At 38.4% G+C, this 27,884-nt stretch overlaps 2 protein-coding genes across 4 annotated transcripts; both read right to left on the minus strand.

Moving 5' to 3' along the window:
- Positions 1-6,572: 6,572 nt before the first annotated feature.
- On the minus strand, positions 6,573-8,441 carry LOC131786010 (forkhead box protein L1). The gene has a single exon (XM_059102987.2). It carries the CDS (start codon positions 8,435-8,437, stop codon positions 7,232-7,234), a length of 1,206 nt encoding a protein of 401 aa, XP_058958970.2. The 5' UTR covers positions 8,438-8,441; the 3' UTR covers positions 6,573-7,231.
- Positions 8,442-10,807: 2,366 nt separating this feature from the next.
- Positions 10,808-27,797, minus strand: LOC131786012 (unconventional myosin-X). Of its 3 annotated transcripts, none has more exons than XM_059102993.2 (30): positions 27,074-27,797; positions 25,299-25,424; positions 24,985-25,130; positions 24,304-24,467; positions 23,930-24,026; positions 23,509-23,586; positions 23,316-23,390; positions 22,631-22,715; positions 22,265-22,377; positions 21,754-21,880; positions 21,532-21,650; positions 21,021-21,246; positions 20,520-20,626; positions 20,043-20,140; positions 19,849-19,924; positions 19,090-19,136; positions 17,991-18,047; positions 17,735-17,792; positions 17,315-17,395; positions 16,881-17,005; positions 16,253-16,304; positions 15,773-15,838; positions 15,048-15,147; positions 14,367-14,565; positions 13,988-14,134; positions 13,646-13,736; positions 13,345-13,444; positions 13,129-13,262; positions 12,172-12,236; positions 10,808-12,049 (listed from the first exon to the last, which is right to left on the minus strand). In XM_059102993.2, the coding sequence occupies exons 1-29, from the start codon at positions 27,498-27,500 to the stop codon at positions 12,210-12,212; spliced, it is 3,348 nt and encodes a 1,115-aa protein (XP_058958976.2). In that variant the 5' UTR covers positions 27,501-27,797; the 3' UTR covers positions 10,808-12,049; positions 12,172-12,209. The 3 variants fall into 3 exon arrangements, with proteins under 3 accessions (XP_058958976.2, XP_066026967.1, XP_058958975.2); XM_066170870.1 differs by having other exon boundaries at positions 13,345-13,441; positions 13,964-14,134; XM_059102992.2 differs by having other exon boundaries at positions 10,810-12,049; positions 13,964-14,134.
- Between the last annotated feature and the right edge of the window lie 87 nt (positions 27,798-27,884).

Consider the following 27,884-nt stretch of genomic DNA (forward strand, 5'->3'; position numbering starts at 1 on the left):
AAAAAGCGAGATGCGTATTTACAATGTGATGCATGAAAAAACGCAATGAAGTGGAGAGCTCACACATATGTAACCTAGACGATCTTGATTTGATTGAATTATACATTGCAAACGCGAAAAACACCATCTGATGGATAGCGTTTGAAGTCCACCATTCGCCATGATTTGGAAGGATTTTTTTTCCCTTCACTTAATTCCAAGTCGAATTGAAATTTCTTAATCAGGCGAAAGGTGTAGTTTTCACAACAGAAAAAGGAAGAGCGATTGTCTCGCCGGTGAAAACGTGCTCATATTTTGACCACGAGGAGGAGGTTTGTTCTTTCTGCTGTGTTGGCGGAAAACTAGGGCGCTTCAGGACAAAACCATCGAAAAACATCGTAAACAAATCTATAGGAGGTTCAGGAATCGATTAGGAAACTTTCCAACTGAGTAGAATGAGGGTAGCACTGTCAGTGTTGAAGGAAGCGGATTAACCCTGCAAATGCTTGATACAGCATTTTTTTTTTTTTTCAAAGTATTCGAGACCTCTTGCCTTCCTTCCTTCCTTCTTAACTTCTTCATTTTGAAATGAAGAGACAGCGTTTAATCTGTCAATAAGGGATCATCTCGCCTGTTTTAATCCTCTTATTTTCCCCATGAGGAGTAACTTAACGGGCTTTTGCTAGCAGCCAGATATGTTTACCTTGCGGTTTATCCAGTATAAACTAAAAATCCTGAAATACTTTCATATCTCTACGTAAACAACTTCAGTGGTTCAAAATTAAATTGGTTTGGCAATAGTTCAAGACTTAACTGCGTGTCTGACCGACAAGTAACAGGTCATGAGATATACGTTCCTTTCTTCAAAAATCACTAGTATTCATATTTCTTTCACTTCTGACAGGTTTATATGAAAATTTTAGAAAAAACCCCAAAATTCCGTTTTCGAAAATACTTGAAAATAACTCGAGAAACTGCTGTTTATTAGGTTTCTTCCAAATGGCAACAATACCAGATAATATCCATAGACTTAAAAGTTACAACAACGCTTCCTTTCAGCATTATTTTATCTAGAATCTTTTATTTTTTTATCAGAAGCAAAAAGAATTTCCTCAGAATAGTGAGAGTTGCTATATTCATGCAATATAATGCGATGTAGTGCACCCATTTATTTTTCGTCATTGCTCCCAAGTTTGTCCTGTTATCATACAAAACATCGGAGCGTTCATTAGAATTCCAGATTAAATTCAAACGCGGAAATATTTCTTTTATTTCTACTTTCAAGACGTAGATCAACATTTACAGTTGATACAAAGAAATCATTTTCGTTTGATTAAAATTGAACACAACAGGCAGTTCCTAATAATTATATCACCTTGGGAATATAATGGAGTAAAAGAAAACACGAAAATTGTTTAAGGATTATCGGCTGTACTAGATAAAATAACGAAAAACAAATCTCAAGGAAAAACATTACTCATTTTGACAGTTAAAAAGAAAAGGCAGTTATCTAAATTTTCGACGATTAAGCTCGGCTTAAATGAAATAACATGAAATCTTTGGAGTAGATATGTTTGAAGAATACATGGAGAGTCCTGCTGAGAGGAGCATGAGTTTGAAGGGGACGAATCCCACAGATGGCACCAATTTGACAGAAGGAATAGATTGCGAAGCGCCAAGGTGGAGTCGAACCATACAGAGCTTTTGTTCCGGCTCAAATAACCACAGGAACGTAACTTCCTACAGATTTACAACAATAAGCCAGATTGGCAATTGTCCATGGACTTTGTAAGCGTATAGTGGCGTCAAGTGAAGTGATCATTTCACAAAGGAATCTGGTATAATAGCAAAAAGAGAATAAACGTGACTAATGCTTTTTCTCGTATTTTTTTTTTGAAAAAAGCTCGAGACATAATGGCGACCTTTCAGGAAGAACTCATAATAGGAACTTGCCTATATTGTCTTTTTCATGGTATTGGAAAACAAAAGATATCGAAAACATCTTGAGTGTTTTTTCCTATCATCAAGCTAAAGCGATGTTCTTCGCAAAAAAGAAAAGATCGCGTGCCGCTGTGAAATTTTGTTGGCTTTCATCTACCACGTGGGTGTGAAATGGCTTCCACGTGTGCAAATTTATCTCATGCAATTCTTGGACCTGACTCAAACAAGCAAAGATGGAAGTAGGAAAAATTGTATATTAAATCGAATTAGTCATTGAATAGGTGAAATAGTACAGAAATGTTCCATTTTTTGTGATTGCATGATTAAGGTCCCCCCCTAACTTTAACTGGACAACGGTTCCTAATACTCCCACGTGAGTTACGCGTGGCTTGTCTAACGTGATAATTCGCGCGTGTTTTGCCTAGAAGCTGAAAACTCGTCTGAAAGATTTTTCATTCTCTTACAACCATGGAAATGATTATTTAATTGTTAAAGTAAACCTCTACGTCCAAGAGTCTTGAGGAGATTCTAACAGCATGTTAAAGAGGATGTAAAACTAAATTGCCCATGTAGTTTTTGCAAATAAAGGCATCAAGTAAAATATTGATTGAAGTATTGCATACCGTCATTTTCAACAAGACATCTCGTTTTTATGGACGATCCGTTCCATTGAGTTATTAGTCATAACCACGCCCGTTTCTCTGTAAACATTGGGTCGACTACATTTGAAAGAAGTCTCCGTCCGTTTACAATGTAAACAACCCAGTCACTCGTAAATTCAAGCATAGGTTTACGTACGCCAATAAAAATCTCCGCTAGAATAAATTGCTATAGCCAACATGTTCAGTTTATGTTAAACAATCTAACCCCACCTTAGTACCGGGATCGCAGCAAGTTCTTACAAGCCGATCACCCTGTACAATAGCAAAATACACACCAATCTGTGGCTAAGCTGAATGTTTTCGATATATGGGGAGACGAACGGTCGCGGGCGGAGAAACATCCGTATTTAAAACAAAGGCTACGCGATTTCGAAGTTATGACTGCACACAATCCTCACCCTTTCACTATTTGCATTACTGCTGCAGTTTTAAATCCTCATCGTTGTAGATCGATGATCAAAACGATATTTGTGTCGCCATATCTAACCGACGGAATAAAATCAATGCCATTTTCTGAGGGTTGTGCAAATGTCGCCCTCGCTACAAGTTGCCCTTTTATTTTTCATGTTCATATAAGCCCTTTGAAAAACTGCGCCAACTTCATTGCTCTGATAACACTTTGTTTGGTAAATTTACATTGGCGTAATTAACTCTAACTCGTTTAGTAAAAAATCAGGAGTTTTTACATCGATATGCTTAACAAAATACTAGAATGTGGTATACGTCACAGAAAGCGTTGGTGTCCCTTTCCATCAAAAGTAAAGTAATGTTAGCTTCGATTTTTTTGCGGCACATTCTAATCGCTTTCTTTTGATAGGAAAATTCCGTGTTTCTAGTTTCCTGACCCATTGGAAGGCCTATTTGACCCTTGGTAAATGCTCACTGATCGATTCTTCGCCAGCTTCATGTACGGGTGGTCTCAGCCACAAACTAATACGTGAAAGCATCAATGAACAAAGTGAAACGTATACAAGAATAAGACTTTCCGGCACGCTTATAGATGTGCCACGAAAAACCACGCACATTACACTCGCCAAAGCAAACGCAAAACAGAGCGGAAGAAATGTGCACATAGAGTTGGACAGATGTATTTGAACGGCGTATTTGGAGAATAAATATAGTTGGCTCTGCTGTATAACTATGATAAGACCACAAGTTTATTGAACAAACTCATTTACGAAGTTACTCAGCTCTGATAATTACAATGATTACCGGTAAACATGTACCCTTGGCTGAACAACTTTCCTACCAAGTTTTACGTACATTGTAGCTCTTTCGCTAATTTTTTTTAGTCTTTAAATTCAACTGGCTCACTTTCAAAGATTGATACTTTTTGCGGTAACCCAGCTAGCGGAAAATTCGAGGAAAACGGAAAAATAACAGCGTCGTTGGCAATTTGAAACTTAACTCGTAAAGGAAATTCGGAAACCTTTGTGTCCGCAGATTGCATTTAACTGTTGGATCAGTTTTGAGGTAGGACAAAATTCAGCGACGAATTTGCATGAAATTTACGCCGAACTGAGTTTATGAGGACACTGATTCCTTTCCAGAGGTAAGAGTGAAAAAAATTCGCCGTTTTGTTGCTTAAACAAATTGCTTCTAGGCCAACTTGACTCTGAAGAAGGCCGATGTCACCGCTGCAACCGTTCAGGATGGTAGAAAATAGTTGTATTTCATTAGTATTAAATAGCTTTACCAGAAAATCTTGTCAAGCAAAATAATAGAAACAAGTTTCCTTAAGATAGATTATTCTATGATCGTGTTTTTGTCTCACTGATTTACGGGCGAACGTTTCATGTAGGTTGATCAGGAACTCTTACACTGAAAGAGAAAGGAAAATCTGTGAAGCCTGCTGTGAGGCGAAGCATCCTCGATTGACTCATTTGAGCAGTTCAGACCTTCCTTGAAGAAGAACAGTACTTTACTTGAGATCTCTTTTTCATATTTTGGGTGCAACTTAAGATTGCCTCAAACCGCAGTTGTTTTAAAAATGTTGGATATTGAGAATCTTGGCTTCTTCAGAAAATTTGATACAATTAAAATTGTGATGCAACAACAAGATTTTTTCATCTGCCGTTCAGGCTCGAACGGAATTACTGCCACAACCAGTAAACAACAATATATATTCATTTCTAAACGCGGCCATCAGATGTGTATTTTTTTCAATGTTTCATTTAGAGCTGAAGGGAAACATTGCCAGCTTCCCAGTTTCGTACTCTCTGTTTCGATGATTCAATTACGCGTAGTTAATTCAGAAAATTCCTATCAATGCGTTTTAACGGACATCTTCTCAGTATGATTCAGGGTGCTTTCCTCTCACCTCAATATCTCTCTCTCTCTGTCACTTTTTTCTCTTGTGGGCGAAGCTCTATGGCGAATTATTCTACTTCAAATTATTCCTATTCTTTTTGAATCAAGAGTCAAACAAAAAACCCTCTCGCAGATAATCCAAAGGCAACGGTGTTGTGAGATTCAGGAGAGAGGCGGCCGGCCGTGATTTCGTTCTTCCCTCGCCCTGTTAAGTTTCTTTTTGTCATCGGTGAATAACATGAATCTTGTTCATATCACTGCTGATAATGCCGCAAACCCTCAAGAACATGAAAAAAAATCAACAACTGTCCCTTAGACACGCCAGTTATGAACAAAGAATGACAGTGACATTGGTTGAAATAAAATTTGAAAAACGGAAAATTGAATTCAGACAATATTTCGTAATCTCTAAGAAGCTTACATCTTAAATAACTCTTCCACAAACACATTAAAAACAATACAGTATATACAAACGCCTAGAGTTCTGTTTGACCTCGGGAAAGATGACAAAGCAAGCTTGAGCGGCAAACAGCCGAAGTTAAAGAAAAAAAAGCTTGTCAAAGATTTTTTCTCGGCTGCATTTCCATGAGAAGCTATCGTTAAGGAAACTCTTGCTGATCACTGTAGTCTCATGAATCTGTTATAATGTTATTACAAACCCCCAGATAATACACAGTTTATTCTTTGTTTTCACAAGGATTTTAGTCCGATAAGCGGATTGTTGAAGATTTAGTTTTTCCATTAGTTGCTATAGTTTTGTTTAAGAATTAATGAGGTCAATTTGACATACCACGATGTTTAAACGTTCCCTTTTGTCTGCCTTCGATTCTTGGTTTACATTTTTGATAAAATACCTCGAAAACAGGTGTAGTGGATGAACAAAGGCCTCTGAAGGCACAGCCGACAATCTCATCTAACGCATTTTATTCCAGGCTTCATCCCTGCTGTGAAATCTTTTTTTTTTACCACTACGACCCCGAGGACCCGCGTTTGTCATAGAGAGAAGACCAAGCTAGTAAAAGCAACCTGCAGCTAGAATAACAAGATCTATAATAAGGTTACTGTCTTTATAAACCGAGCTAAACCGCTTTGCTAAATGCTGTCTTTTCTCCAATAGTTACGTGAATTAAAAATGTTTACGAAACGACTGTGTCAAGTTAGGTTGCATATCGAGTGGCATGGGAAAAATCGAAAAAAGCCTTTTTTCGTGAAACCACTTAGTTATTTACCTGTGTTTGAGAAATAAGATGGATAAACAGTAAAACGACAATTTCAGTCGCTAATTTAGTCCCTGAAATAACAATTCTGCGAACCGGAAGTGTCAGGAGTAAACATCAAATGATCCCTGCCCGCATGTATAATGAATGAAATGTGTTTCTCGGGACTAGTGTTTGTAAAGCTAAAATCTGTTGAAGTTTTTCTTTTCTAGTGTCAGAATAAAATAGGAGAGTCGTCGGCGTATTTACTTAAATTGACTACCCTTCAACAATATTTCTTGACAACAGGGAAAGTTATTTGTTTATCCTTCATCGTATCAATATTTACAGCGCACACGAAAGGTTCGCAAATAGGAAAGAAAAATGTTTATTCAGTAGCTAAATCGCGCAATACAGACAAATACGTTTGAAAGGATTGGTAGATATTATTAATAGAAAAGCTGTAACCCACTGTGGTCGCCTGGGGTAAAAGGTCTCAAGGCACGCCTCGAATAGTTTTTCAGCAAATTTGAAAAAAAAATTACCGCAAACTTTTCGAGTGAATACCTAATCCTTTGCCAAATTCGTGTTTCGCCTGCTCGTCCTGAATTAGAACAGAGCATCCTGTAACGATCGATGTACAAAATCTTTCTGTCATCCGTAATTTTTTGGGCTTTCCTGTATGTTATTTAAGTACTCAAGAGCGGAGAATACCCATTAAATAAAAAGATAAATCAATGTCTCAGATTTTATCACTTTATTACGATTTTGAACTGATGCGATTTTTCTGATCAAAACATATTTTCAAGGAAGATTCATCCGCAGTTATGTGTTTCCCAAATTTCGCTTCAAGACGCAATACCTGGGAAGTTTAGTTACAAATCTTTCGGGTGATCTACGAGTTTTAAATGTTGTGGGCAACAGATTTGTCCAATTATCAGCAAAATGGCACAAACGGTAACTTTTCGTTTAGTTGCAATTAGCCACGCTTAGTAACTAGGGCTGATCAGACGTGATCCTGTTAGCCTCGCGTTCGTGCACTATCGCTTTAAAACCGTTTATAACCACAAATCAAGAAAAAATCTAAAACTGTCCAGCTCTTGTTCATGTCGGTTCACACATGCTTAAGATAGTCACCGTGTGTTAGTAACCAAGAGTGCGGCAGTTCAGGCAGGTACACTGACTACACAATCCGCTCGAACGCGGCGAACCAGGAACAGTCCAAACTGAACTGTAAACGTTGAGAGAATGAGAGTTTATTCCTGTGCTGTTACAGGTTAAAGCTGTGCAATTGTTACAGAATCCCTTCACAGGACTGCTGTAGTCTGTGGGAACGCTGAATCTTGGAGCAGGAAAATTCCCGTCTACGCGTGAAGATGAAATCTTAACCAAATCTGAAACCGTCTGCGCTCCGACAGTGTTCTCGTTTATCGAGGTGGTTTCGTTCATTATCTGTTCCCTCCTCTCTTTCGCTTGCTTATTCCCTAATATGTTTGCAATACTAAAAGGGTGAATTGGCTCTATTGCCCAAGGCTCTTGCTTCACCTGATTTACAGGTATGTTTCTCTGCGCTTCGCTTTGATCGCCTGTGGAAGAATCCTCCATACAAGGACTTTTTGCCGAAGGTGAATGAATTAAGTCTTGAGCAGTCGTCTTTACGGCTCGTCTATCTTGCTTTAGAGGGTTTTTAGCGGCGTGTCCTTGCAAACTGTCGTTCTCCTTTGAGCATGCCTCCAACTCTGTCGAAATTCCATTGTCTTCATCTCCTTCGTCATCTTCATCTTCCTTTCCGCGGTAATTTCTCTGTCTCCTTCGCCTTCTTCGGAAATTTCCTTCCTCGAACATTTCCTCGTAAGACGGATCCAAACTCCAGTAGCATCCTTTTCCGGGATCGGAGCGCTCGCGAGGTATTTTCACGAAGCATTTGTTTAACGACAAGTTGTGTCGAATGCTATTTTGCCAGCCTCGTTTGTTAAGGCGATAATACGGAAAGTTCTCCGTGATAAACTGATAAATTCCACTGAGTGTAATTTTTTCGTTTGGCGCTTGTTTGATGGCCATGGAGATGAGAGCCACATATGAGTAAGGAGGTTTTGGGAGTGGCTCTTGTTCACGGAAGAATATTCCTCCGCCATGGCAGTTCAGAGCGAAGCCAGCTCGACCCCATTGAGGATAAAATGCTGAAGTATAGCTCGGTAAAGCTGGGTGAAAAGATGGCTGACACATGTACGGCGTAGGGTAACAACTACGGTGCGACGGAAACATCTCGTTTGAGTTCACTTTGCGATCTTTAAGGACGGAGTGATAAGCCTGGAGATCTTGAGCAGCAGTCAGGACTGCTTGAAACATTGGAGGCACTGGGAAAAAGTCGCACGGGGTTGTGACTTTTATTTATGGACCACCGGCACTGTTTGTTTATAAGATAAGTAGAGCTTTTGTGTCAAATTATTTATTTACAAACAATCCATAACCGCATTTAGACCACACATTGGCCGATTAGAGCGGAAACAGGTTGCTTGGCAGAAAACTCATCTCACGCACTAATGACTCATTAGACAACATTTCACGGCGTCACAAGACACATGCATCGCTTCTGCAAATATTTACTTAGAAAATCGAGAACAACGCCTTTATGACTTACCCACACTATCATTTGATTGTTTACGCCACGTTTGGAATGGAACAATCTCGAACAACAGCGTCTTTCGATTACTGTCAGCCAATGAATTTTATTCATGAGCTAAGGACAAACTGACCCAGTATTTCCGGGGCATCACAGCGTTTAATGCAGTTTGGAAAAGCAGTTTAGGTTTGTTTGAAGTTAAGAAAGCTTTCACGGGTTAACTAAGGACAGTTTAATGGCAAGCTGATTGTTTTTGCGCCGGCTCACGAGACTTTGGGACGCCAGGTTTTTTCTTTCATTTATTAATAACCATGGTATAGAGTAACAAAACAAGGCTTTTTGTGTTTGACTATGTCAATTGACTCTAAAAAAGCAGCTTGAAGGTAATATATTTTTTTTTGTTTAAGAACCCAAAGAGCAGCTCTTTATCAATTCAGTACAGTATTTCTTCAAGACGTGAAAGAATTACTTTCGTAATGCTTTGGTCTCAAAAGGATGACAGCGGTTAACCTTCGCACCACTAAAGAAGAGTAACAATAATAACAAGATTTTGATTTTATCGATTTTTTTTAGGACTGTCGGCTAATTTTCTCGTCCTGTCGTTGCTGGGCAAAAAAAAAAACTGAAAGTTGAACGTTAATGCATTTTCTCAACGGGAATCAGTGTTTGTAATTTACAATATAAGAGGTGAAAAGTTTAGTGAGAGGCCGCATCGGGGACATAGTTTGCTGACAAGCTTTAAGAATAAAAAGGTAAAAAGAACAAAATATTAAAAAGACAAGGAAGCTGGTAAACTCGAAATTTAGAAACAAAATTAAAATTCCAGCCCCTCAAAAAATGTCCCCGCTCAGGATTCAAGCCGCGATGAAATCTTTACCGCTGCTATTTTCAGATGGATGAAGAAGAAAAACTGAAAACATTACCTAACGCAACAGAGAGTTGAAAGGTTACATCTCAGCTGGACTGTGCTTGATCATTTGCCTATTCTTCTCGTTCCCAAAACAAAATAGGCGCGCCTTTCTTAAGCCGGAGGGGAAATTATCGCTATTAGATGGTGATTTCTTTGTTTATGGGGCAATTTATGGCAAACAAAGGCATTTTTAAGCCGAATGGCTAGTGGGTATTTAAAAATGAAGTCAGGTGTAACGTTGTGTCATAAACGATTAGCAATATTTAGCAACACAAGTTGAGAACACTCTCGGAGATCAGAGTCCATTTCTCTTATTTTTGAATTTTTCCTTGGAAGAGTTTTTCTCTCCCGTAGAGCTTTAAAATGAACCCCACTTAAGAGCACCAAGGAAGATGATGTACAGAAAAAGCGATAGAAGAATTTGACAATTGACTAAAGGCTCTCAATACAATTTTCTTCCTTAACTGAGAAGTACTCGTTCGCTCTATTCAGTCGCAAGCAACATGTCAGTGGACTTTGCAGCTTAAAGCCTGCTTAAAGAAATCACGATGCCTTTAAAGAGCACAATGCGAGAACTGCAATTGAACATTATAAACAATTAGTCCTCAAAGAGTTGAAAAGATATGGGAGTGAAATCAATATGATTCACCTGCTGGGATGAACTTGGCACCAGGAAGGACAAAGAAGGAAAAACATAGTAAGGGAAATTGTAAAGTGCTATCAGTATTCAATAGTTATGCCTGAAGCCAATTTTTTTCTGAAAAAGTTTCTTCTTCTCTAACATCAAGGCTCGAAACTTCTACTATCCATAATATGAACGATAACCGCACGAAAATACAAAAATATGGCTTCCATCTGTAAACAATGCGGTATCTTCTATAAACAACTGAAATTTTATCATTAGATTTAAACCGTGCTTCAACATTTTTACCGTCTTTCTCGACTTTTAATCAGATAACCGCTATCGAAGTGAAACTACCAACCCACCGCGAGTTTACACGCCAATTAAGACGAACTAACTCGTCTCCAACCAGAGAAACATTTCATTTGGAGTTAATAACTTTAATAGTTTCGGAATGTTTTCCCCTGATATGCTTTTGCTTCTGGATTACCACAAGAATAAGCAAACTTTCACTCCAAAGACGTAACTCCGGAGAGCAAAAGGTGAACTGAAAAACTGTCTGCAACTTTGTCTTTACAAATCCTATAGAATTTCCGCAAAACTGACATCAGAATAAAAGTGATTAGCTTAAACACAAGCTAACTGCACCGACCTTACGCAATAAATCTCACCAGTTCCAAGAAATGACAGATTTTCAAGTTGTTTGAGAAAGCGAGAATAACAGGCCACGAGTACATTTCAAAGTGGGCATGGTCAATTCTTAGGCTATCAAAACCGAAAAAGAGACTACCACTGGCTGAAATTATTCGCAGCAGTAAAAACTGAGAAGTTTCTACCCACAATATCGACACATTACCGAAAAAGAAAGGCGATGAGAACAAATATAAACATCAGTAGGAAATAAGTGTTTGATCAAATACCAATTTCTCAGGCCTTACTACAAGAAACGTACGGAAAACAGTGAGGAGAAATGGTATTAAGAGTAAAGGGGTTAATCGCTACCGGGCTTAAAACTGATATCTGTCTAAGACACCCTAAAATTAAACAAACTTCAGTTCAGTTGGTGTTCTTCGACACGACGTTTCGCGAATGAAAGATTTCTAGTCTCTTGGCGTTTTGTGCGGGAAAAACAGATTTGAATACAAGGAGTCAACAAACTCCCACGTAACTCGTTAACTACCACGTAACCACGCGAGTCGGCAGATACACCGCCACACGTCCACGCGCCCACGTAGTCACTCAGAAAAGAACCATACAACAGGTAGCTTTAAATGCTTTGTTCATACGTTACAAAAATATTCCTATTTTTCAACAGTATTTTCACTTAGGAAGAAAAATCATTCCACAAAATCATTCGTCAAGGTTTACACCATGGTTGTAAAAACTCACAGAGCTTAAAATACATTGTCACCCTATATACATATATAAATCTTCAGCAAGATGCTATCGTAAATTTTATCTGACAAGAAATGCTGCACTATGTCCACTTCTGTACTTGCATCATTGTAACTGTTGATTTTCAACTGATAGATAGGTACACAGATTAACCATCTTCAGCACTAGCCAATTGTAAATAACTCCCGACACAATGCCGATGTCCACGTGCACATCACGTGTGTTACTTCACGCGCTTTCAAAAGACAAGGTTTTTGCGAGTGATGCGTTTCCTTTTATTCAATAGAGTTCAAGCTCGTAACTTTGCGGTGTTCTGCTTATGAGGGCCATAGTCCTATCTGCTTTCTAAGATTAGAACGGATAGCTGACGTAATAAGCTAAACCCTCTCCAACAAGCTTCAATCACATTTCCTGTAGACGACAAAACAAAACGGAAAAACTTTTTTTTTTTAAAGACTTACTCCAGCGATTATCACTGAGTCAAAAAATATACGGTAGTATTTGCGGAGTAAAATAGGTTAATAAAAACTTACCATAACTTAACTTGTCTTAACTTATCACTGTATCCTGGTCACCTCGGTGAAGGGTTCGGAGAATTCTAAAAAAAATTACCCTTTGAGTCACTCGTTCCTCAAAGCTCGAATAAAAGAGTCAAAATATTCTTATCTATCATTCCTGGGTGAAATATCGAGGGAATTTGACTGCTTTAACATGAATGATTCGACTATAATTCTAGGGAAGAAAGGTAAATTATTCGACCCAAGTAAACATTTCTATTAATAAGGTGCTATCAGTTTAGAAAAAATTTTAATTTGTCCCTAATTGAAGGGGAAAATCCCAGAACCTACGACACGCAAACTTTACTTTCGAACTGTGTTCGGAAAACGATCACAGCAATGTGGGAACAAGCTTTGCTCAGGGTCAATGTTCCGTTACATTTGATTGGTTTAAATAGAGCAGTGGTTTGCCTCAACTTAAGACTGATTGGTCCAAGGATCTCACGCCATCCTCCCTGCCAATCATATGCCCCTTTGAGTTCTTTATTTTAAATTAATCTTCATTTGATCGATAAATGTCCTATCTGTAAACCTTATCCAAAGACGCTCGATCCCACATCAAAGCTGAACACTATTTTAAAATCATGTTATATTAGCGTCAGTGTTAGAACTACATATCCAGTAGGTCTTAATCAACTCAGGTGTCAAAACAAATAACAGTGCAGGCAAAATACGGATAACGAAAGAGTTAAATTGTTTAAGGAAAACTTAGGCGCCACAAAACGAGACTTCAATGACCATTTTCACAAAGATTCAATTAATAAATTGTTATCTGCAAGAAGAGACGCTGGACAAGCAGACTAACTAAGGCAACCGAACATTTAGAGTCATGGCTAGCACGCATTACATCCATGGTCACGTTCGCCAATCACGTCGCACAACGTTTCAAATTGCTTGAGTGATAAACAAAGGCAAAGCATATTAAACACGTACCTTAAGCTCCATAACCTGAAAAGGTAAGTGAACTGTTGCGCCTCTGTGCTCTATAACCAGATAACCTCTTTTTTCTGATGCCCGAACCACCTTTACAACTTCTCCTTTCTTCAGGAGAACTTCGCTTCCGTCATCTAAAGGTGGCAGTAAAAAAAAAAAAGAATGAAATTTATTTTCTTATTTTGCCAATTATAATGAAGCACATAGTTCACTCACCTGGATAATCCATTTTCATGATACGATTTTGTGGGAACCCCATCTTCATATTTCCTAGCACAGTATACGGACGGCTTTTAGGCAAAGGTGGGGGAGTCTCCTGAAAAGATGGCAGCAAAATACTTATGATTCTGTCCTTGTTTTCCATTTCGCGGTATTTTTGTTTAGATCGATCACAAAGCGGTGCAGAGTAAAAACAATGCTCTATCTTACGTTACGAACCATTTTTTCATACTAAACAGCAGTAATCCTAAATGAATCACTGTATTCCCAACTCTCTCCTTTACGAAAGCCAACCTACCATATCGATTCCGAAGAGACAGCATGACTGGTCGGCAGCCTTCGTGTCAACCCGAAGCTCATCCGACGGGGAAACTGATCTGCGAACAAGACTGTAAAAAGAGATATTGAGTTAAAGCGACGAGGCTTAGTTAGGGGAGAAGCAAACTACAGTCTTGGACGACATCGCGAAAAAGCAATCAAAGTACTTCATGAACGTGGGACAAAAATAAAATCTAAGCTATGCGTCTTGACGTCGTGGCAAATTCACTATCAACCTTAACCTTATCCCTCCTTACTCCTATTCAAATACCTTTGGCTATCGGTTTACAATATTTACCTGTGATTAGTTTTGCTACCCTGCCGGCCTTTTCTCTGAAGTTCCAATGAACGTTTTAGGTTTGGCCATCTCTTTCGACAGATCCATCTCCTGAGCCAGCATTGGATCGTCACAGCGGCCTTCACTTTTCTTTCTTCGTATAATTTGTCCAATTCTTGCTTCACAACCTCACTACAAAAGTCCACGACAAGCGACGAACAATTATTGTGCAAAGCCTGGCACACATTAAAAAAGTATCATGATGTCCATCTGTTTTATTTCAACGTCTTCCCTAATTCCAGACGTTTTTCCTTTCTATTTTGCACCGAAATTCGGAGCGTTACATCAAAAAAAAATGCGAAAGAAAGACTCACTAATTGAGAAAACTGAAAATGAAAAAAAAAAAAAAATGATTGCAAGTTACCTGTAGAAAACGTATCTCTTTCCCAGTACCCAAGAGCCAAACATGACGTCATTATTGGGCTTGTCAACTTTTCTCATCAGCGTCTCCAGAATATCTTTGCAATCCTCATACCCAGTCTCCTCCAGACCCCGGACTTTACGCGGCGAGACAAAGCTATATCTCTTGGCGAATGCTTCAAGTCGAATGCGATTAGCGAGGGCTGAAATAGGATAATTATGTATAAGAAATTACTGATTAAACCGCATTTTGTGTGGGTAACTTTTTGATAAAAGTGACGAGGGACAAGCAAAGCTCTTCCCATGTGGTTTGCATCATGTATCATGTAATCTATATTCATTGTTTTTTTGTCGTCAATTGTATCACGATTCGTCTCAAGGCCTAACAGAACAACGGGCTCTTTTCGTTTTCTATACTTAGGAAAAACGGCTGGGATTTTCAGTCGTTTTACACTCCATTTAAATGTGTTTAACCCGTTCGCTCCCAACATCCCATCAGTATATCTCCCTACAGCCTGCCATACGATTGTTATGATGTTAGTTCGGAAAATTTGGTATTCGATCAAGTAATAACACCCTAGTTAATATTTTTCTTTATTCTTATGACTTTTCTGCTTAATATTGTATTGATATTGTAAGGAGAAATTCTGTCTTGGTAACTAATGGGAGTCTAAGGGTTAACTACCTGACTGTAACAGTTGAAGAGTCTCGAATATCTGCAACACTCGAATCTGCTGGCTGACAATTCCACGGTCGAAGGAATATGGCTCCTCACGGGTATTTATCTGTAATCAAAAGTGAAACACGAAGCAGGAGGTTAACGACAAAGATTAAAACTAACTGAAACTAACTGCTTTCTGAGGGAGAGTACTGTTGATAACTTTGGATACAGAGTGAAAAGAGATTTGTTTGACGGAAAATGTATCAATTGAGACACCTTTCCTCCCTTCTGGTAGAGCACAAAAAATTGTGCCGACCACTGAAAAGTTTTAAGATTTTTATTTCACTGAACACATGAAATAAACACTTCGTGCGTCACCAGAAGAGCCCAAGATTGTAAGTAGAGCAATGAGTATGGAAAGTTACCTGAGATTTGTTGGTTTTGCTTTACTTCGCTTTGTGATTGGTCCATAAAACTCGCGCCACACTCTCAACCAATCACGACTTGGTCGCCCGCGTTTTCCCGCGCTTTAAGCAGTTTGGTTACTTTCACCTTGAGTTTTCATTGGCTCTTTAATTGAGGTTTTTTTTTTTTTTTTTACATCTGATTGACTGTTGTAATAACGTTTGTTTGCTTTTCATCTGATTGGCTGTTGTGATGACGTTTGTTTTTCTTTTTACGACACTTAATCGGAAAATGCTCGAACAACAAAATAAGATAGTTAAAACACGCCTACAATCATAACTTGCCTTTATACATCTCACAAATGTCGGTTGCGCTTGAACCAGGGTTTTGAGGAGACCATCAATTTTTTCCTATAAAAAAAGTAGAAAGCAAAATTAGACAAGACACCGTGAAGGCATCGATGGGATTTAATGATATTAAACTGTGGGTTTATTTAACCCTTTCCCTCCCAGGATCTCATTACTGTCTGTCTCACAATTCCTATGATGTTAGTTCGGAGAATTTGGTTTTATATCAACTAAAAACATATTTTTTGATAGTTCTCTTTATTCTCTTTACTTGTCTGTTTGATATTGTACTGATATTGTAAGGAGAAATTCTGTCTTGGTCAGTCACGGGAGTTAAGGGTTATCTAATTGAAAGACGAAAATTTGGTAAATAAGCGAGGAGGAAGAGAATCTCACAGTAACCGTCCACGGCAAACTTTCTACTTTTGCTCGAGACTTTAAAACATAAAGAAAAAGATTAGCCCTTGGAAAACTGACCTGAAATCCTTGAGAAAATGTACGAAGAGGTGCATCAGCTGTTCCTGCGGGGCTGTTATTCAAGTACAAAAAAAATTTTTTAAACGATGCTGCAAGAGGCAAGTACTGCTTGCTCCTTTAATCCTTCACACTCCAACATCCGTATGTATATTCTCCATACTGTTCTCTATACATTTACAATTATATTGGTCAAACATCGAGAGCTTCTTGAGGCGGTGGTCACTTCCTTTATTCGCAAAGCCTTAATGTTTGATTCAGCAGTGGTATCACGATGTATACAGAAGTTAAATGCAAGTCACTCTTAGGGGCTAAAGGGCTAGCATGTTATCTTCGGCTTAGAGCATTCTTTCACCTCAGAGTCAGTCCTGTATTGCAATATTTTTTTATTTAACACTGTACTTTGATTGGTCGAGAAAAATCACACCACTCTCTCAAACGATCAGATGCGAACTACAACCGAGCACAACCTGGTAACTACCCACGCTTTCCCGCACTTCAGACAGCCTCAATGACAAGAGTTCAAATGAACCCCTGGAAAAACAACGTTCTGATGGTGTAGAGCATTCCTTAAATCAAATTAACCCGTGACGAGAATCATGGATAGTAAATAATTGTGATTGTCTCTCACCTTTGAGCCTCCTGAGCAGGGGTAGGTGATATCCTGTAAAGCACCCCCTTGGGAGCAGTTGTCTGTCCTTGCTGAGGTTTCAAATCATTGGTGAAAAGATGCGTAGCGAAACCAAAATTACAGTTCTTAAAAAAAAAAAAAAAAAAAAAAACACTCGCCGTCATATACCACTACCACTTTTCTGTAAATCTGCGTGAAGAGCCACTAAAAAGCAGTATTAATTGGTATACACGGAGAAACACAGCTCCGCGGTCGACGTGATAGACACTTGGCGTCACAGAATACCTTTGTTGCGTGACGTTTAAGTTAATTCTGTCTTCCTCGAGATTGAAATAACAATATACATTTAGTCTTTTGCCAATTGACAGAACATTGTGAAGAAATACGAAGCAATACTAATCCCTTGCCTGGTGAAGCCAGTCTGAATAACAAACCTGTCTTGAGAACACACAGATAATGTCATCATTAATTGAGTCTCTGTTGATGTTAAGAAGAGAGCTGGCATCATATACGACCTACAGAGAAGCAGAACTAAAAGTCAGTGTGTGCTGAAGAACATCGCGTTTAATGCGTCGCGTTCAGAACGTCGCCGTCCCAGAAAACTCTCCCATACCAGGTTCCCAATCAGAAAAAGGTGTGACGACTTTGATTCGGTTTGACCACAATTCAACACTCTGTAATGTTAGCAAAGAGAAGAAGTAACCTCTTTTCCAGGACCTCTCTCCTCTCACCCTCCCCACTCCCCACCCCCCTACCCGTTTCCCTCCGCACTAAAGCCAGAAAGAGAGAGAGGAGGGAAGAAAAAGAAAGAAAAGAACCTGGACACGAGGTTGAAGTAAAGAGCTTCAACTCACATTTCCATTGTAGTGCGATACTCCAAAACACGAACTCTCGGGATCTGGATCAAAAAAGCTGAAACGAAGAATCGTATCAAAGAAATTACAAAATTTTATAATTGACTCTACCCGCTCCGGTTCGGAACCTGACCACCTCCATATCGAACTATACAAATACAGTATGCTATTTTGTTCCTCTACTTTAATCTCGGTACAAATAGAGTTCTCTGTCGGTCATAGTTGTTTCGAACGTTAATTAACATTTTTATCTTACCTATCGCTGTCTTTGTGCTGTCCCTTTACTTTTTGTAAGAAGTTCTGGTAGCTTCCTCTGTAAGAAATATTGGCCTTGTTGATACTTCCGCAACATTACCATCTAACATACAATCTTCGCTGTGAATCCAAAACTTTTATACTAGTTCTTTATTGCGTTTGATCACTCATTTACCGATTTTCTTTTACCATTTATTACACATAGACTGTTTTAATGACCGTTGCTCATATGCGTGTACCTTTCCTCGCGTCGATTAACACCAGCTCGTTTTCCGAACATGACAGAAACGTGTCACAGGTTTTTCCACCTTAACACTACTGAGTTGGAACGGTTAAATTTTTTCTATTTCTTGCCGAATTTTTTGTTATGATTAAAGCTACAGGAGCAGTGTTCTTTTGTGTGTCGAAAAAACCAAATCCAAAGCAATCCTTAGCGAGCAATCAGAACAAAGGTTTACATCATCGAAAGTAATTTGGGATAGCTTTGCTTAGCTTATTGGGAGCGGAGAGCGCTTCAAACGCGGGAAGACGCAAACAACCAAGACGACTTTGTTTCATATTTGCACCTGATTGTTTGAAAAAATGGCGAGAGGTTTCTGGACCAATAACAAGGAACAAAGAGCACTTCAAACGCGGGAAAATGTAAACAACCAAGACGCACTTTGTCTCATTTTTGCACCTGATTGTTTGAGAAATGGCGAGAGGTTTCTGGACCAATAACAAAGTAATCCTTAGCGACCAGCACAAAGTTTACATTACCATTAGCCAATGAGAGGTCAAGGGGATTTTTATCAAGCAAACTGCTTGGACATGGGAAAACGGAAATGACTAAGTCACGATTGTTTTAGGTTTTGCATCTCAATGGTTGAGGGGATTACGCGAGTTTTCTGAACCAATTTTTTGGAGCAAAGGTAAGGAAAACCATAACAATCTCAAATTACTTTCGATAATCAATTGAAAGTTGTTCTACATGTTCACGAGCAATAAAAAACGAAAAGACAACGGTTCTTAAAGAATGTAACAAACATAGACCTTCACTGTTTAGGAAAAAGAAGACCTTTCCATAAAATGAGAGTTGTAAAGCGCGATCACCTTCTTACCTTGCGAATAAGCTTTCTTTATCCAACACTGTTAAAATCCCAGCACGCTATAATAAAGAGAGTCAAATGAAAATCATGATAGCTTTCGATTCGACACCAAACTACGTAAGGTCTTCCAGTAAATGGTTTGAACCCGGGGGTAACATGTGATAGCGTACTTTGACCGTCCGGGTGAGTGTAGTACCGAGAAGGACTGTTGTCGGTAGTGATGACTGGCGTTTCGACAACCTGTGCGGAAGTCATCTTCAGAGTCAAACTTAAGGTTTAGCAACAACGAAAGGTTGTAATCATGACAAATATAATCATCAGATAAGAATTTTATGATAGGGCGGATTAACAGCTTACAGGATGCCTTTCGAAGGAAACTAAAGTATGTACATGACTATCGCCAAACAGAACAGAGGCCAACATCACAAGAGGTCAACGAGAACTGAAGACAATTATATGCAAATGTCGTCAAGCGCAGAAAAACGTGGACGACCATGACGCGGTTTGTTTCACTTTTGCATCTGATTGGTTAAGAAAATAGCGAGAAGTTTCTGGGCCAATAACAGGAAACAGAGAGCGCTTCAAACGCAGGAAAACGCAAATAACCAAGATGCGCTTTGTTTCATTTTTGCACCTGATTGGCTCGGAAAACGGCGAGAGTTTCCTTGACCAGTTTTAGAGAGCAGAGAAGCAAATCAGTGGACTCCCGAATCACTTTCAACATTTTTGGAAAATGTTTTTAAAATTGCTCTCAGGCATTTTTTAACGTACCTGGCAAGTGAGTAGCTCAATGCACGGAGCGTTATCAAAATAATCCACTCCAAAATCTGAAAGAACACCGTCTTCCCTGTAGAATGAAGAGAGGTGAAAAAATTAAGGCTTGGATCTTGGATCCTTCCTAGAGAGAGAAATGTTAGAAAAAATCTAGAGGTAGCTTAAAAAGAAAAACAGGTTTGAAGCAATACCTGCTGTACTCTTCTCTGCTCTTGAATATATGAGTGTTGTAGAAATGCTGTAATGTTTCAGAGCACAGATTTACACAGAGCTGTTCAAGTTGATTCACCTATTACAAGAGAAGGACATAAAACAACAATCAGTGATACTAGAATTGACAAAAACAGATAGGCAGGCTGACAGGCTGGCAGATGGAGAAGGGCATTTTCTTCTTGAATAAATCACCTGAGGGACTAATTATTAAAAAGATTTCTTCCACTAAGAGACGGTAAGAGGAAAAGAGGGGCTGGGTAAGGGGGGGGGGGGGAGGGGTAAGGTGGTAACTAAAAGAGGGACACTGGTTCAAAATTTGTGACCCAAAGAATTATCAGCCTGATCTAACATGGACGTGCAAGTGGAGGGCAATAAGCACTTAACTTTGCAGCTATGATATTCACCATGCCTAGTACATTCCTTGACTTATTGACAGTCATTGGTCCATGTCATACCTCACTGTTTTCAAAGCCAAACATATCAATGATGCCGATGAGTCCAGAGGCTCCCTTGGTGAACTGGAAACTACCATCCAGGCTGGGAGTGGATGGGGGAGTAATCACTGGTAAAATATGAAACAAGATAGAAAATAAATTGAAGGTAATAAGGTAAACATCAGATTTTTTATGCTAAAAAAGTTATCTTGCTGATGTAAGGCTAGTGAAATCCATAAACCCTCTGGCCTCTTAAAATAAAAATTTATTTTGGTGAGCCAAACATGTTTCTATTAGCAGGCTTAACAACCTTAATGATACTCTTGTTAGTCTCGAAGGACATGCATGCTACCAGTTGAATAATGAAAGGAAAAATATATATTAACCCAGTTTTCACCAAAAGGAAAAAATTAAGTTATATTATATTTTAAGAAACTGTCTAACTTATTATTTACACAAAATTGTACAAAATTCCAAAGAAAAAATTAATTTTTCAATACAACATTTAAAATTTCACAATACCAGGAAGTGATGCCATTAGCAAACCATTGCTGGAGGTAAGTGGACTTTTACCCAGAGACCCATTTGATCCAGGAGAACTGGATGCAGCCCGCAATGACTCATAAGATCCTTGGGGTGACACTGACATCAGACTTGCAGGTCTCTTGTAGCTGTTGACTCGTCGGACAATAGCAGCTACTGTCCTGCAGTACAGTGCCTTGGCAAGACTGTCTCTGTTTGAATTTGCCTAACAAAAAGGAATCAAAAGACTCTTTGAGTCAACTCTGAATAGAGAGGAGGATTTGGAGTTGAATGTCAGTTCAAGACAAAGGGTTATTTGAGATTTTGTTTACTCATCCAATTGAATCCCTTCTTTATTTCTATGAAACTTGCTATTAAGCAATATTGCATAATCCAGTCTTGCATAATTTTGACTGCTCTTTGTTACTCATTAGGTACATTTCCACTTGCTGAGCACTTAGGATAAAAGAGATTGTCAATTAGTTACACACCTAAACTTTGATCAACTTACAGTAACAGAGTCACACAGCGATCTAAGAATCTGCCCTCTCACATTCTTGGTTTTTGTGGTCAGACCTCTGTACAATGAAACCCCAGAAACGCCAAGAAGAGCAGCAACAGCTTTGATTTCTGTCAAAAATAGAAGAAATATTTTCAACCCTTTAGTACCCTCATTTAAATCCTTCGTTTGATGACTGGATTATTCCCTAATACTTGAAATTATTACACCTACCATTATTTCCCTTGACATCAAGTTCAAGACCTTCACCATCAACGAACTCTACATTTCCAAGTAGAAGAATTGCCACTAAAATTCTGAGAACATCCACAAAAGGGATACCCAGAGAGGCCAGAGCTCCCTTAAAAAAGAGGTAATCCATAAATTAAAACAAAGCATGCGTAGTCAAGACCAAGACTCAAAGGATGCAAGGTTTACTGACATGGACCATCTAACTACATTAAATAGAATAGAAATAATGTACAAATCAATTACAAATATCCTTTGACATTGTATGTTGGATAGTTGGTTGTTTTGTACTGAAATCTAAGGGAAGCCTCACACAAGACCTGTCACAAGCTGATTCTCTATTTGCTTTTCCTGCCTTACAAAATATAACAATTTGATCATTAAAGACTTATTAGATGTGCTATTGTGTAGTTCTGCAGTGTGTTTTTAAACTACACATAAAAACAACTATAGTAATAAAATATATAAATGAACAATCATCAAAGATCACAATTACCCTCCACTGCTCAAATTTAGCTCTGAACACTTCCTCATCTTCATTGTAAGGAATGGGACTGCTACTCAGGTAAGACAAAGTGTGCACACTGTAGCCTTGAAGATGAAGCTTAACTAAAAAATATGAAGAGCAAAAAGGCAAGTTGAGGTAGCCCAGTGTTATACAACCAGTGAAGTCTGAAGAAATGTGATGAAAACTGAACAAAAAAAATTATATTTAAGGATATCTCTTGATTTAACACTAAATTCTCAGTTCTCAAATTTCAAAAAATGTATGGCAAACAGTGTGGAGAATTGTTATTTAGATCTTGGAACTGATAGGATTGAACCAAGAATAAATTTGAAATACAGCCTCTCCTTACAATACCTCTTTCCTCCTGAGTGATCCCATATAACAGCTGATAAAATATGTGAAAATTTCTTTCCTTCTCTGGTGGACATACGACTCTTGTCTGCAGCAACAAAAAGTCAGTTCTCAGAGTTGTAGCTAATAATAAGAACTGTGTAGACTTTAAGGGAATTCTGGTAACAACATTTTGTTCCCAATCTTGTGCAACCCCTTCACAGAAAGGCTTCCATGCTTCACATTTATAAAATGGCAAAGGCAAGACATGGGAAGACAACATGGTTAGCAATCACTCAAATTTTCCTAATTTCCTCAACTTATTACGGTGGCCTAGATACTCAAGTGTGTAAAAAGTTTATCAAAACAAAATTTCATTCAAACCTTTTCATGTTGTTGGGGATAGTGGGATTTGTTGCTTGCTCTCCAGCAGGCAATCAACTCTTTCTCAGCCAGCAAGTTTAATCAGCAGCCCATCTACACAAAAGTCTTTCAACACAAGATGGGACAAGAGTTGTGATACCTCCACTCCCTCAGCCCTACACCCTTAATGAGGCATCCATGGGGTAAGGGTTACAGTGTATTATGGCTTTGATCAGAAAGCATGATATAAAAGTGTATTATGGCTTTGCTCAGAAGCATGATATGAAAAATGGATTAAGATTTTGTTAAACTCTTCCTTCATATTCAACACCTTGCAGATACTTACAGAATCAAGGAGATAGCACTGGAGTTTGGTTCTCGATATCAAACCATCAGACAAATGGAATTCAAAAAGAGCCCCCTAAGACGTCAAGAAAGACAATTTGCAGATTAATATATTATTCAAAGAAAAAGAAATTGAACAATTTTTACTTAAAAAAACATGGAAGGTATAAAATACACTAGCATTATAATCATACCATTCTGGAGGAATCTGAGTTTGTTGGGGTCTTTGCGTTTCCTAGAGATTGGATCACAGCTACAGAGGCTAGAAAGTGCTAAAGGATAAAACAGAGTCAACATTTTATAACTATCAAAGGACAATGAATTCAGATACCAACTAAGCCCTCTAAATTTATGGCCATATATCATTACATTGTCATATTAACTCCCTTGCTGTTACCTCACTTCGAGATACCCAGATGTTCAGTAGGTGATGTTATGGCCAAAACCTCCATAAATGGTCATTTATTCCTGATTTTAATATCACTGTTGCCCAAAAGGCTGATTACATATTTCAAAGTAGATCACCTCAGTAACTGACACATGTCTTCTTTCTTAGCATATTTACCCACTGGATCTTCCTCAGTGTAATGGATGTTACTATATAAATACTCTAACCTTACAGATATCAGAATCCATTCCTCCCCCAGCCTGTTCTAACAGATGATGGACAAGAGCCTGGGCTGTGAATGTCTTCCCACTACCTCCACTCCCACTGAAAAATAAAAAAATTTCATTTTTTATGTGGAAGGTGTAAAATTAACCTCTTGCCCTGAGTATTGCTCACCAGATTAGGAGGTCCAGGCAAAGACATTAAGGTTATAGCTTTACATAGTTTATCTCTACTGCTAGCAGTGATCATAGATTGCTGATGTGCTTTTTGTTGTTGTTTTCTCATCATTCTGAGATTTCATTGCTGTTCTAAATTTCAAGACTGAGATTATCCTGTATGGTGTTGTTATAAATTTATTTGGAAGAAATATACAATCTACCTTAGAACAATAACTTGTGGAGCACTGGAGTAAGCCAACTTCCTTGTCACTCTTTGAATAACTGTCTGTAGTCTTTGATTATCGGAGAAACTCTGAGGCAGGCCTGTTCTGGACTGAGCTCGATCAAATGAATTCATAGCAATCATCACAGAACCTAAATTTGTCTGGGAAAAAGGAAAAGAAGAGACACAAGAGATTAAAGAAAATAAACACTCTGAGCTTATCTGTTGAGGCCAGGTGAGTGATTTAAAAACTTTTCAAATGTTCCCCTATTCCTAACATTCCAACTAGGTTATTATACTGGAAAACCAATCAAAAGTGTAGTCTAGCAGTTTTACAAAATAAACTTTAATTTTCTATGGGTTTACCAGTGCAATAGATGATAGGTTTTCAACCAATCAGGGCACTTTAAGTATCTAAATTATTTTATTATGGTTAATTAAGATATGATGGATATTCAGAACCTTCAGCACCACAAAATGTAAATAGCAAATGATACTAATTTCCTAAATATGGAACCAAATATTCTAAATTTTCCCGTGAAGGGAAAACTTACCACACTGGTGAAATGGGAATTTAGACATTGTACTTAAAGGTTCAAAGGTAAAGAAGCATTGATTTCCATCAGACGCATATAAACAAGAAGAGGTTCTATGCTGCTGTTTCCATTTTATCACCTACATAATTTTCAGCTGCAGCACTTCTTTGTTGAAGAGCTCCCAGAAGTGCAGCTTCTGTGATTGGTCCAGTGAGATGGACTAAGTCATCTGGTGGTAGACTTGTTTGATTACCAGTCACTGAATTTGAAGCCATACCATTTGTCTTAACTAAAAGAACAAAATGAATCCAACTCAAGAGAAAAACTCATGACTTTATATACAAAATAGCTCTTATTTCAAGACTAATGATTCAATGTGACTAAATAAATAGACAATCATGGTTGCAAAAAAGCACTATTCACCTGTTTGGCGTAGACTTATACTGAATACAATTACCTTCTCTATGATCTGGTAATGTAACTCCATTAAGCCTGATGCTTGATTTTGCTGTTAGTAGGGCTCTTAAGCTCGTCAGTTCTGTGCCTAGTTTCTTTAAGGGGTCTTTCACAACAGATCCAGCTTCTACATTCCATCAAAATATAATGATATTATAATTATTATCAAAGGAATATGAATATTTGCCTTTGGAAGTTACAGCTCTCTGAGGATATCTGTTATATTTTGATAAAGTAAAAACTGCAGGACCTGGTTGTTCAAAGGGTGAATAACATTATCTGCTGAATAAATCTTTACCCAGTTGATAGCACAGTACGTTTTGTCAACACTTATGCCCTGGATAGCGATTTATCCTTTGGATAGCATTATCCACCCTTTTCTACAACTGGACCCAGAAGTTTTTCCTATCAAACACAAAATTAGGGTATCTGCAAATCTCTATCAATTTTCATCCCACACAGTATTAAAAATTGTACACTTTTTAACACCTGTGTATGATATTATACATTTTTGGCACATCAAACTAGAAAATACCTCATTGAAATAACAGATGGTATTTCTCGCTAAGTTTTACATATTTTCCTTTCTTTTGCATCCAGTTCTCTTAAGCTTTTCACTCCCAAGTTCTCAATTGTAATTCTCCTTACTGTCTGTCATACAATTTTTATGAAGTTGGTTCAAAGAATTTGGTATTGGATCCACAAATAATCCCCTAATTGATATTTTCCTTTATTTTCATCACTTGTCTGCTTGATATAATGTTGATATTATATGGAAAAGTTATGTCTTGGTCACTCATGGCACTGTAAGGGTTTATATATTTTTTCTTCAATTCAATGAAATCAATCTTCAGTTTAATTCAAACAGAATCTCAAAACAAAAAGTAGAGAACACATTCCTGCGGAGTTTGAATACTGTACATCTTCAATTTGCACAATCTTTTCTTCACTCATTTATCTTGCCTATGAACATCAACCTTTCACAAAAAATGAAATTTGAAATCATCGCATTCTTTCAATTTGTGTTTGGTTCAAGTTTAATTGATAGAAATTTACCCCCAGAGATAAGAAACGAAGAATGTTACAGTTCAGAAGCACAACGCTTTCTATACTAATTACATTACGCGTCTGCTGTTATCTAGTACATAATCTACCTCAATCTTAATCTCATGCGTTATTTGATATTTGATACCAGACTAGAAGTTTCAACTAATGACATTACAAAGCCAAGAATACATCCACGATTTTAAAATTACTTCAGCTCTGTTTCAGCCAAGTTCATATTTCAAAATTGCCCTATTTATACCCAATGTCAACAAACAAGCAATGCGTAGATCCTTGGGGCCAATTTAAGTTGGTCATTATCTAATAATTCCCACCTTACCCCTTTAAGAGGCCGACATAAAGATGACGTACTCGTTAACAAAGAATTCACTTCTCAGGAAACATTATTACTGCTTCTAAATCACAGCAGTGTTTGGAGGTAGACAAATCTGTACCTCTGCTACCAACGTGCGTTTCGAATCTTTGATCAATTGGTATCACTTTCTAACCTACCCTCCACATAATTCTTAAATCTGTGTTTTGGTGTCCCACATATTGCACAACGATTAAGTTCATCCCCTCTTTTAAGACTCTTTATCTACCATAATCTACTCCTTTTACATGAGATAACTTTAGTATTTAGTAACCCTGCAATTGATACAAACAATTCAAAAGCTTGGAAGTAACTGAAGCGACGCTTTTCAGAAGTACACAACAAAATTCCTCTCTCACCTCGTTTGGCAGCATGCCTTCCATCCAAATTTTTCAGAGCAGGACTTGAGAGTAAATCATTGTGCAGTAATCCCAGCCGTTTCCCCATAGCACTGAGTTCCTGGAACAATCTTTCGTTTACATCTGACCCCTGTAACTTTTCGTGATCCCTTCCATTTGCCAGAGAACGCTCCCTAAAAGCTTTAAGCTCCAACCGAAGTTCTCCATTTTCCTCCGCTAATTTCGATGTGAGTTTCTTCTCCTCCCGTAGTTTTCTCGAATCTTCATTGTGTCGAACTTGAAAGCTTTTCAACAACTGTTCATGAGTGTGTCGTTCACTTGAGATTTCTTCGCGCATGTTAACAAGTTCATCTCGGAGCACTGCATTTTCCTTCCGGATACGATCAAATTCACCAATATCCTGAGGATTTGGATTCTTTGCAGCCATTTGATATGCTCTGTTAAACGTTCAGCGGGAGGACATTAATCCCTACAGGCTAAAACAAGAGAGCTTTTAACCGCCATATCGCCGAACTGACCGCACACACAGCCTCGAAGTTTGAAAGATTTGTTCACTACAAAAACGCTGTCAACCTGGCCAATCACAGCGCCGAATTCACTCCCGGGTCGGTGAAACCGACATTTCCTGTCTTCAGCTTCGTCTTTCACATCTTCCCCAGACTGGAAAGTCTGAGACGAAGTCATGCAAGTTTCTTTGTCAGGCTTTAGGAAGGTTTTTCTTTCGGACGGGGAGTTGTTTGACAGCAGCATGCATAACATATACAACAGGGGAGGGGAAGGAGGCTAACGTAAAAATCCCCTCCCCCTCCCC

The sequence above is a fragment of the Pocillopora verrucosa genome, chromosome 8, assembly GCF_036669915.1.
Source record: "Pocillopora verrucosa isolate sample1 chromosome 8, ASM3666991v2, whole genome shotgun sequence".
Taxonomy (NCBI): domain Eukaryota; kingdom Metazoa; phylum Cnidaria; class Anthozoa; order Scleractinia; family Pocilloporidae; genus Pocillopora; species Pocillopora verrucosa.

What these genes read in the sequence shown, in the direction of transcription:
- LOC131786012 (XM_059102992.2), bottom strand. Translation starts at nt 27,500, where the DNA reads ATGGCTGCAAAGAATCCAAATCCTCAGGATATTGGTGAATTTGATCGT. An exon ending in AAAGAAAGCTTATTCGCAAG is followed by an intron (nt 18,048 to 19,089) that starts GTAAGAAGGTGA and finishes TATTTCTTACAG; the next exon opens with AGGAAGCTACCAGAACTTCT. An exon ending in TCTGTGTGTTCTCAAGACAG is followed by an intron (nt 17,006 to 17,314) that starts GTTTGTTATTCA and finishes TTTTTTTTTAAG; the next exon opens with AACTGTAATTTTGGTTTCGC.
- LOC131786010 (XM_059102987.2), bottom strand. Translation starts at nt 8,437, where the DNA reads ATGTTTCAAGCAGTCCTGACTGCTGCTCAAGATCTCCAGGCTTATCAC.